Genomic DNA, 11,599 nt, shown 5'->3' with positions numbered 1-11,599 from the left:
AGCCACCACATATATTTGAAAAACAGAACTCAGTGTGCCATAGTGTGCATTATTTAAAGGTATGCAAATGGTAAGCCAGTTAGGAAACCACGCTTGAGCATTAATGAACAGCAAGACCACTACATTAATTATGATATGGCTATGATTTATTCTCACGTTTTGCATTTTGATTCTCCTTGAAAATTTATGCCACCTGATAAGCAGTAGTCTATTCCCCCTCTGCACCGCCTACCCGTGCCTCAAATCCGTTCCTCCTACCCACCCGATGGTTGTCTGTAGGAAAAAGGGGACAGAAATACAAAGTCCTAACCAGCTGCATTGTCTCATAAGCATTAAAAATTAAAGAACAAGCAAACACCACCTAAAGCTCCGACATTTATTGTGTCAATGTTAAGCACACTTTTTAAAAGACAACATAGAATGTATAGAAACAAGGGGTTAGGGATTCATGCTCATTTCCACAATACGGGTAATTAGGGTAGCTGGTTTCAAAAGGGCGGGGACCTCGCTAAGGACAGCGACGGTCCATGAGCCCTTTAGGTGGGACTGATTCACTTTCCAATGTGGGTCTGTTTTTTTGTTTTTACTTTTTATTAAAAAATATAAATAAAATGGCACTGCAGGCCCAGGCAGGAAGGACTCTGCAGGATTCTGTCTTCGCACAACGGCTTCTTGGAGGCTACTGTCAGAAAACATCACAAACTAGCAGGATGACAGACCAAGAGCTGATGTCGGCTGGGCGGCACGCGTCCACCCCGCCCCTGGGGGCTTCAAATTTTCTCAGAACTTAAGGGCTCTCGAGCTTCCATCCGAAAACTGCCACACATCTTGAGCTCTCTGGGCACTACGCCGAATGGGGGTGTGTGAAGAACCTAGAAAGAGGTTGGGGACAGAGGAGGGGGAAAAAAAAAAGGACAGGTGTGACTTGGCCCACTGATTCTCTGTTCTCTAACTAGCTTTTTAAAATTACAACTTAAATCAACCACAGGCTGAGCCACCGGCATCTTAAGCTTGATTTCATATCCAACCCCCTCCCCACAATCTCTGACCTCTGAGTGGCGTTCCCATGTTTCCCTCCCTTCCTTCCCCCAAAGGACCCAGACCCTCCTCCCCAATCGTATGAGAGTCCTAACAAGCTCGAGACACACCTGGAAGGAAACACTTTCCCTTATGACTGAGAAAACTTAGTAGGAAATAGTCCTTTGGTTGAGGAGAACAGGGAACGGGGGGATGGAGGGAGGACATTTTTTTTTTTAAATAATAATAAAATTATAAAGAAACGAAAAACCAAAACTGATGTAAAAGCAGCACAACGAAAACATGAAATGTCATCGAGTTCAACGTCAAAGCAGCCAGAGTTACAAGAGGCGAGCAAATCTCTGAAGAGAAAACCAGAACCCAAAACAGTTGCTCCCAAACTGCACCAAAAACTGCCTGTAGTTGCCTTCAGCATGCAGTTGTCTTTTCCTCTTCCTTTTTGGTAAGGGGGAAGGCCACGGTGAAGGGCAGAAGGGGTGTTGTTTTCCTCCGGGTCCTCCCTTGCTGTGGACATTGACTGGAAGCAGCAGAGCTGGCAGTCCTGATGTGCCTGGGAGGACTACCTCTGTGGCATTCCTGGCCTCGTTGCCATGGCGACCAGAGCAGGGGCCTGGGGCCTCCTCTCCCCTGACTCAGTGCCACAGGAGGCCCGGGGTCTGGAGCTCAGCTGCTCTCAGGCACCGCCCCCTGAGCAGTGGAGACCTGGGACGAGGGGCCTGCTGTGTCCAGGTAGGCTCTGGGGACTCATTCCCGGTCCAGCGCTAAGTCTCTGTCATTGAGGCCCTTTCAGCTGATACTCAATCAAACCCTTTTGTCAGACCTGCTACCAACATTTAAAGCCCTAACATACAGAGCATGGCATCGGGGTGGGCCTGTTCATGGTTATTTAACAGCACAGCCCTATGGGCTTTTTGCAGGGAGGGTCCCAATTTCCGGGACAGACTTTGGGGAAATCTCCTGGTTTGCCTTTTCCCTGTTTATATGAAAGACCACTACGTATGTTCCCTCTAAATCATCTTTGCCACTTTACAGAAAGGAAAAACAGTGTTTGGATCAACCATAGTTGTGTTCAGCCAAGCTTAGGTACTTAAACACAATGACCCTTGTGAACTGTACTGGCCTCCTTCCCTGCTTAGAAGGAGGAGTCAATCACCATAGAAGACACTGGGAAAACAGAGAGAGAGAGAGAAACAGCCCATCCCTCCAAAGGCTGGTTCACTGGCCAGGTGCTTTGTTAAGTGAAACAGTGGGCGAATGGGACAAGATGGCGGCAACAAAAGTACATGCCAGCGACCCACGTCTACAGCTTGTGGCTACAGCAGCCCTGGAGTAGACGCACCTATTTGCAATTCTATCTACCTGCCCTGAGGTACATTTCCCTAAAAGGGGTTCATTTATTCTTAAGGAAATTTGCTAAGTGGCTCATGCCTTTTAAGAAAGCATTTCTCTAAGCAGGTTTAAAGAACACTGCCAATCCCATCCTCACACCAGCCAAATTCCCACTATTTTTTTTTTTTTAATGGGAAGTTGACTGAGAAAAGAGAATGGGATGGATACACTCTTGAACACATCCAGCCCAGGAACAATGGAAGAACAGTGTCATAATGAACACAGTTACCACACGCTCATAAGAAATCATGTTTGTGTGTGTGTACGGTGGGGGAAGGGAGTTTCAAAAAAAAAAAAAAGAGAGAAACTGTATTTCCTCCCTCACTCTCTGTGAGTAAAACATTCGAAGTAAGACAGGATGGGGCCTGAGGCTTCCCAACTCCTTTCCAGGAAGGCCTGAAATAATCCCAGTACCTTTTAGCAAAGTTTCAGGGTCTGTGAACAAACCACCTCATTTCCTTATTGCTCCAGTTGAAGTTATATCTAAACCCCCCACTTCCTTTCGAATTCTCACTTCAAGCATTATGAATATATACAGTATGTATGTATTGCATATACAAAAAATGGTATTTAAATAAACAGTTCCATCCACAGAATGCCCTGGGAAAAACTCAACTACTTCACACCTCCTGACATCGCTAGTACAAACGAAGAATCATGTGTTGGCCTCACTTCTTAGCAACCTTTAAAATGTGTTGTTTTCAGTCCTGCTGTAGACCCTAAACAAAGAGAGGATAGTAAATGATCTCAGGAAAAAGTATATGCACTGCAGGAGCTTCTGGGTTAGAATCTGGGAGATATAGTAGCTGCTGTATTCCTGTTTATTAAGGTGTTTTCACAATGAAGACAGAACGAACATTCTAAGCTTCGGGAGTTCAGGTTTGTAGACCATTCGCACATCAGAAGTGTCACAAAAACTTACTTGAGAATTCTGGAAAATGTTAAATGTTCTCAATGCTGCCTCGTTTTAAAAAAATGTATCGCGAATTCATCTTACTGCTGGAAATGTTTTCTATGGTATTTTATGTCAAGATTTTTAATTTTAGGGTTCCGGATACAAGATGTCATTTATAAGTTATATTCTTGTTGGCTATGTTTTCATGCTGCTATTGTTCACTCAGGTTCAGAAATAATATTTTATAAGAGGCTTCAATAAGTCAGGAGACTAGGTAACCTGAAGAGTCTGTCTCTCAATAAATTTATTTAACTTTGGGACCATGTAAATCAAACATAATCTGTGATTTATCACCAGATGTTTGTACCCCTCCCCACTCCCCATTTGATTTAAGAAATTTGAACACACAAGTATACAGTATCCACCATTAATTCTGTCAGGCTGCAAAACCTAATCACCCTAAGAGCACCACATACCGAGAAATTAAAACGAATACTGCTTATAAACCTACCCAGCTACACTCAGAGCTCCTAGTAAAGGAGTAACAGGGACACACAGAGGTTTTATGGACATTTAATATGGTGGAGCAGAAACCGCCATGTCTAAAGCAGGCATGGTACTGGCGGATATTTCTGTTTTGAACAGCATCTTGGACTCAGTTTTGAAGTCACCTAATCTACAACAACTACACCTTGTCCCAGTTCACTGACAATGGTCAAGGTCTCCAAACCAGCCTCCCCAAGCCCATCCTAGCTGTTCTCCAACATCCTAACAGGATTCCTCTGCCACACTCTCTGCTTCCCACCCAAGCTGGTTTAAAAAAAACAAAAACAACTACTTTCTCTATACTTTAGAAAGATAAAACTATTCTTGCCTCAGATAAAAGGCATCTCAGGAAAAGTGCACCTAACAAGCACTGGGGCATAAGAACTGAGCAACGAAAAATGCTACCACGAGAAGACAACAGAACAGCTTTGTTTTGGTTTTTACAAAAATCAGAACAATGTCGTGTCCATTCATCTACACCGGGAACAGAGAGACAGTTCACAAAGGTGTGTGTGCAGTGAGGCAGAGATGTTGGAACAGGCAGTCTTTGAAAAACCCACAACACAGATCTCTAAGGAGGGTTTTTTGTTTCAAGACCTAACTAACTTGCCTTTCAAAAGACTGTGTAGCATTTCATCAGCCCGTTGGTTGGTCAAAAGACAACTGAAGGATGTTCCCACCCTCCATCTGGTGTCAGCCAAGAAGACCCCATAAAAACATCTGTCGGAGTCTAGGGTGCCTGGGATCTCAGAATCACAAGGCAAACCACCAAGCATCTCAGGAAATTAGTGGCTCATTCCAGATTAGGCCACATCTGGATAAAACCCCTGGTTGCTTTCTTTCTTTCTTTTTTAACTTGACGCCTTCATTTCTAGGTCTTCACGGTTGGGGTTGGGGTGGGGCCGTGTTACTACGAGGGAAGACTGTTCTTACGTGAAGACTAAAGGACTGGTTTTTTTGTTAAACCTTTTTTATATTATGTTCTAAGACAGAACAGGAATGGAAGAAGAGAAAAGAACGTTTAGACAACAAGAACAGCAAAAATTTCAAAGGAAATAAAAGCTTAAAATGCTATGACCAGCAGGTTTTTCATTTATATCTGAATGGGTTATTGCTAAAAGAGGGAGGAAAAGTTCTTAACACCAGACTGAAAAACATCTTGTATTTCTTGAAAATTATTCTAGAACTGGAAAGCCTAAAAACTATTTCTACAGTTTGAGATATGTCTATTTTAACATAGCAAGTACTTTATGTTCCTTTAGGGTATAATGCACACATCAAAATGCCCATAGAAATAATCCTGAAAAAGACTGACTGGCCTTCTCTTAAAACCTGTTATTTTCTTGAAAGTAATTTACAGAGTGTGTCAAATGAGGACACAAGAAGCTTACATTGTGAACTTTAATTTTTTTTTATTTTTTTCAATAAAGGGACAAAATGGGTGTATGAACAGGTTAATGCAGACAACTGCCAAAAAAACACAGACAGTGGTTTTTCCAATAGAACTTAACAAAGACCAGAAACAAATACAATAAAAAGCCAGGTTGTAATGACCTTTGGTCATCCAAATAAAAAAAAATAATAATAATAAAAACAAAGAAAAATAAAGATCAAATTAAGTGCCTCTGTTTTGAACAGGGCACGTAAGCAATAATAAATAGTGACTCCCATAGTAAAAGATAAAATTTCAAGTTACGACAAACAGCTTTCATTACAGGAATAGAAAAGGCCAATAACAAAATATTCTGCATTGCCATTTACAAAAAGTACTGACTAAAGCGGGCTTTCTCTTTAATATGCTTTGCATATGAAATTCTTTCCAATCTAAATATAAAGCACCATTTAGTTTTTGGCAATGAAAAAAACTGCAAAACATTTTTTTTCCTTTTTTTTTTTTCTTTCTTTCTTTTACTGCATATGAAGGTAAGATGCTGGAATGTAGGTGATAGAAGAAAGGGGCAAAAAGCACACTACGTAACAAACCAACGTTATTAGCTTGCAGTACTGCATACAGCGTGGCAGCAGAGAAAGGAACAAAAAAGGATATGTACAAACCCCTATGACGGCCATCCGTGTGACATTCTAGCAGGCTCCCCCAAACCGCCATTATATGGCTTCTCATCTGTACAATGTCACACTTTTTTTGTCTCTCTTTTCTTTCTTTTTTTTTTTTTTTTTTGAAGCATACAAATAATTTGCACTATATTATCCTGCCAAATTAAAAAAATATACTGTGGCAGCCTGTCTTTTTTTTTTTTTTTTTTCCACTACCAAAAAAGGTACATTGATACCTTTTAAGAGAACAATCAACAGTTAAAAATACAAGCTTCAATATAAATACTATAGTGCCTAACACTAGATGAACATTTAATTCAAATACCATCCTAGAAATACAGAAAAAAAGACCATAAATGTGTTTTAGCATAGGAATCAACATGAGTGTGCATTTTTCCTATATTTAAGTACTATATAATCTTAAACCTTTCCCCAATGTATGTTTTTTTTTTTCTTTTTTTACAACCTGAAGAGCGGTGTGTATCCAAGGCATAGAATTTTCACTACCATTTTTAAATGGATAACAAGTCTTGTAACACCACCAAGACAATGGAACCCTAAAATGCAGTTCCCCCCTAAACATAATGAAGTGTTTTTTAAAAAATTTTTTCTTAACATTTATATTTAAAAAAGTTTTGTACAAAAAAAAAAATCCTTGCACTGTAGAAGCGAAAGCAATCATTCATTTCTATATTAAGTGTACTGTTTCCATTCACAGCGCTTGCAATGTTGTGTCCAAGTAAGTTAGCTCGTTAGTCAAGTAAATGGCTGGCAAAGTTTTGTTTTGTTTTTTTTAAATGCTCATCAATGAGATTGTGTTCCTTTCTTTTTTTTTTTCAGCATTCTTGCAACTTTTCCCTTAAGTATAGACCTGTAAACTGGGAAAATTGTACAGTGCACTTAATTGTTCTATCTGAGCAGGTTTACTTTATACTCAACCTCTGTATCTCTGATTAGAGAAAAGATACAGGTATCACAGGCAGAGTCAAGTGCTATTTGAACACCAACTGGGGCAGATGCTAGCTTAATAAAAAAGAAAAATTTTAAAAATAAAATAAAAACAATGAATCCTCTTCCATGTTAACACAAATAGCGCACGGTATATGAAAAAAAATACAACTTTTAGGGAGCACAGACATCTATACTGCTACTCTTAAAATTCTTTCTCTTCTTTTTTAAGAATGTCACATTTAAACGCACATCTTAAGAATTCATAGTTAATCATCATTGTATCAACATTAGCTTATACACCTGTTCTAGTTTAAAATGGCAAAGAGTACCATGTTGTGCTAATAAGTCACATATTTTTCCCTCCGTTGCCCTCCGGCAAAACTTACTGTCAGCCTCTCCTTTGTAAATACGGCATACGAGGTCTCAAAGTTTATAATTTGATTGTCCATTTGACAACCAAGTTGAATCTGGATCTATTTCTTTTGGTGCCTGAATTTCTTTTTAAAGATATTATTCCAGACAAGGATCTTCATAAAATGAATTCCTTACTAATGTATTTAATTATGTTTCGGGCTTCTGCATGTTGCACATTCAATTTAATCATCCTTTAAAAAAAAAAATAAAACTTTGGGCAAAATAGCCCATTTCTTTTAAGCTCTCACCAGGAGCAAAATAGCTTTTATACTGGTATGATCAGTTTTGTTTACAAAATTAAACTAAAGGGAAAATGATGATTAACTACGACATAACGGGCCATACTTTTAGGTAGCCATTGTTGTGAGAAATAGAATGTAGAATTACATGCTAGGTCCTAAGGTTTATTACCTCATCCAATGGAGAATTAAGCTACAAGTTTATAACAAGTAGAAAGAACCATCAATGTGGTTTTCATAGATCCAAGGCACTCATATTTTAAAACCAACTGATAGAATACACTCGTTTTGTTTTTCTGTGAATTTGTCAATTCAAGGCCTTTCTTCCCTCTCCACTTGGTAACTTTTAACGCTTTAAAGACAGACGTGTAGCTCTTAGAGAATTATTTTTTTCAGTGCTATTTATCCTGTCCACAGAGGGTTCACCCAAAGACTGTTTTTCCTCCTTACATTATATAATAAAACTGTACATGATATGTATTTCAGAATGTATGCAGCACGGTCTCTCTCTCTCTCTCTTTTTCTCTCAGAACGGAACTGGAAACAGCAACATGTTTGCTCAGCAACGAATCAGGGACAATTTAAAATAGCCATAACATACCATACATGCTGTCTAAGTTAAAAAAAAAAAAAAAAAACATACACAACATGTAAATTATTGCACAAGAGAAAGGCTCAAAGTTTGCGTAAAATGCAATAGTATTGCCCCATACAGATCATGCATTCAAAACGGTGAGAACATAAAGGAAAAAAAAAGAAAAAAGGAAAAAAAAAAAAAAAACAGGTGTGCTGGTGACAAGCACTCTCATGTTCTTAGCTTCCGTTATTTCTGTTTGTTTGTTTTTGTTTAAATCACGTGGGACTAGAAAAAAACCCTAAGGGAGTGGGGCTGGAGGGCCATGGGAAAGGGGGTGGTGAAAAAAAGGGGTGTCAGGTGAGAGCGAGGGATGGGCGTTAATATACCTCTATTCAGTTTTTATATCGTTATTCAACACTCGATCACTGTGCCATTTTTTCATGTGTTTCTCCAGGGTACTGTACACGCTAAAAGGCATCTTACAAATTTCACATTTGTAAACGTCCTTCCCCACCTGGCCATGCGTTTTCATGTGCCTGGTGAGCTTGCTACTCTGGGCGCAGGCATAGTTGCACAGCTCGCACTTATAAGGCCTTTCGCCCGTGTGGCTTCTCCTGTGGACAGTGAGATTGCTACAGTTCTTGAAGACCTTCCCACAGTACTCACAAGTGTCGCTGCGTCTGCCCTCTTTTGAGCTGGGCCTGCCCGGGCCCGGACCACTAATATGGGGCGTGCTCCCTCCACTTCCCGTGCCGCTGCGCCCCGAGATCCCTCCGTCCAGCTCCCCGGGCGGCGTGGAGAAGCGCAAGCTCCCATTCTCCGAGGAGTGCTCCGACGAGGAGGCGAAAGGCGATTGTCTGGAGTCTCCGAAGCTCAGGAAGGGGTCTTTGAGCTGCCTGGAGGCCGCGTAGCCGGCCAGCCACTGGGAGTACACGTTCTCCGTGTTGGGCATCGCGGCCGGCGGCAGGTCGAACTCCTTCTCCAGCTTGATGCGCTTGGAGAAGGGGCTCAGCGCGCTGGGGCTGCCCAGCAACAGCTTTTTGGAGAGGCCCCCCGAGGCCGACTCGCCCGGGGAGCAGCCGCGGCCGTTAACAGTGCCATCGTCTATGCGGTCCGACTCGCCGGCCACCGAGTCTTCGTCGCAAGTGTCCCTGTGGCCCTCGGCCTCGGCCAGGTGGCCGCGCTTATGCTTCTCGCCCAGGACCTGGTGGAAGGCCTCGCTGAAGTGCTGCATGGAGCTGAGCACCATGCCCGGCATGACGTCGGGCAGGGGGCGGCCCTCGTCGCCCACGCCCACCACCGCGCCCCGCGAGCTGTTCTCGTGGTGGCGAGCCGCCTCCAGGCTCAGCCCGAAGCCGTAGTCCACCCTCTCGCTCTCGGCCAGCTCCTCCTCCTCCTCTTCCTCCTCTTCTTCCTCTTCCTCGTCGTCCTCCTCTTCCTCCTCGTCCCCGTTCTCCGGGATCAGGCCGGGGTCGTTCTCGCTCTTGAACTTGGCCACCACGGACTTGAGCGCGCTGCTGGCGCTGCCCACCAGGTCGCTGGTGCCGGGCTCCGGGGAGCTGGCGGTGGAGAGGCCGTCGTCGGACTTGACGGTCATGGGAGACGACTTGTGCATGTGTGTCTTCATGTGACGCTTCAGCTTGCTGGCCTGCGTGCACGCGTGGTCGCACAGGTTGCACTTGTAAGGCTTCTCGCCCGTGTGGCTGCGCCGGTGCACCACCAGGTTGCTCTGAAATTTGAACGTCTTGCCACAGAACTCGCAGGACTTGGACTTGACCGGGGGCTGGGAGGGAGGAGGGGCGGACTGCAGAGGAGGGAGGGGGGGCGTGGCCAGGAAGGGCGGCTTGCTACCTGGCTGGAATGGTTGCAGTAACCTTTGCATAGGGCTGGGCCGGCCTGGGGACAGCGGTGGGCTAGACGTGTTCCCTGCCAGCTCTCTAAGCCTCCTAGAGAAATCCATGGCGGGAGGCTCCATAGCCATTGGATTCAACCGCAGCACCCTGTCAAAGGCACTCGGGTGATGGGTGGCCAGGGCCATCTCTTCTGCCCCCAGGCGCTCTATGCGGTGGGGGTCCAAGTGATGTCTCGGTGGTGGACTAAACAGGGGGGGAGTGGGTGGAAAGCGCCCTTCTGCCAGGCCCGAAGCCTCTCTCGATACTGATCCTGGTATTCTTAGCAGGTTAAAGGGGTTATTGTCTGCGATATGAATCCCATGGAGAGGTGGCTGGGAAGGACATTCTGCACCTAGTCCTGAAGGGATACCAACCCGGGGGGTCAGGGGACTTCCGTGTTCGCTTTCTAAGTAGATTCTTAATCCATGAGTGTTCTGTGCGTGTTGCAAGAGAAACCATGCACTGGTGAATGGCTGTTTGCAAGTTGTACATGTGTAGCTGCTGGGCTCATCTTTACCTGCAAAATAATACAACACCAACATCAATGTTTCATCACCAAGGCAGGCAACAGCAATTGCTTATTCACGTTTCCCCTCCAGCCTTCCCTGCCTGGCCCCTTAACCCAAGACCTGAGCCCTCACGGTGCCTAAATGGTGGGTGGTGCCCAATAAATATTTGCTCAGTCTTCCTACCACTAAACTTAGCTCTAAGAATTTTTTATCCAGTCCCCCCAAAACAGAAAAAACTAGACCAATTTGAGGGTCCCTACATCCTAGGCAACTTCAGCCAGTTTCTCAGCTTTCCCATCTTCCATCAGCTGTGGCTTGCGGTTTTCAGCTCTCTGTGCCTTGTTTCCTCTCTGTTAAAGGAGGGACTTAGACAAGGTGACCTAAGGAAAACTTTTTTTTTTTTTTAATCCTATCCATTTTGATTCCCCCATGGGTGGCAGACCAACTTTCTAAATGGGCAATCATTTCATACACCCATCAAAAAAGAGGAAGTCAGCTCACCAATTCGCTTTTACTCCTGGCCTGAAACACGCTAATTGTTGATATTGTTGAGAAGAAGAAAGTACTCATAAAATAATTCGGTGGGAGACAGACTAGCTGCATTCTCACATCCCCGCCTGTGCTAGGATCGGGGAGTCCCAATTCAGGTCCCGCCATGCGGGGGACTCCCATTTTTATCTCGAGGGATGCTACGAAAGTCTCCAAAGAAAAATTTAATTCAGAGTTAACCAATGGGTTGCGTGAATCTTTACGAGTTGTCCCTGAGTCAAACAAACGTAACTCCAGAGAAGCTGGGAGGAGTGGCTGGTGCCAACATAAGCAGTCACAGCATTCTCGTTTAAGGAACAGTTAAAGCAGCCAGCACCGTGACAGGCAGCAGGCTGAGAAATGCTACACTATCCTCCTCCTCATTATTTTGAGAGGCTAACAACGTGAACCAAATTATACAACATCCTGCGCCCTCGGCTGAGACTCAGCTCCAGTTGAGAAAGAAACAGAAAGATACAGTTCAGCTAGTCAACTCTTTGGCCAGTAGCCAAGCCGTCTGGAGAGGGGCCCTGCTTAAGTCACATTATTTCTCTCTCGCTGAAAAG

General features: G+C 43.8%; 1 protein-coding gene across 11 annotated transcripts in view; it reads right to left on the bottom strand.

Moving 5' to 3' along the window:
- Nucleotides 1–362: 362 nt before the first annotated feature.
- Nucleotides 363–11,599, bottom strand: part of BCL11A (BCL11 transcription factor A) — a 107,645-nt gene continuing 96,408 nt past the window's right edge. For 5 of the 11 annotated variants that reach the window (XM_049870183.1, XM_049870182.1, XM_049870186.1 and 2 more), the window contains one exon: nt 5,270–10,513. In XM_049870183.1, the coding sequence (XP_049726140.1) occupies nt 8,493–10,513 (2,021 nt within the window). In that variant the 3' untranslated portion in view covers nt 5,270–8,492. Of the gene's footprint in view, nt 873–5,269; nt 10,514–11,599 lie in introns of those variants that run through there. The other 6 variants (XM_049870185.1, XM_049870187.1, XM_049870191.1 and 3 more) reach the window with 3 other exon arrangements.

This window comes from Elephas maximus, chromosome 26 (genome assembly GCF_024166365.1).
Source record: "Elephas maximus indicus isolate mEleMax1 chromosome 26, mEleMax1 primary haplotype, whole genome shotgun sequence".
Classification (NCBI taxonomy): Eukaryota; Metazoa; Chordata; class Mammalia; order Proboscidea; family Elephantidae; genus Elephas; species Elephas maximus.
Note: the sequence above shows the minus strand (reverse complement) of the source record. Positions and strands in the feature narration are given on the sequence as shown.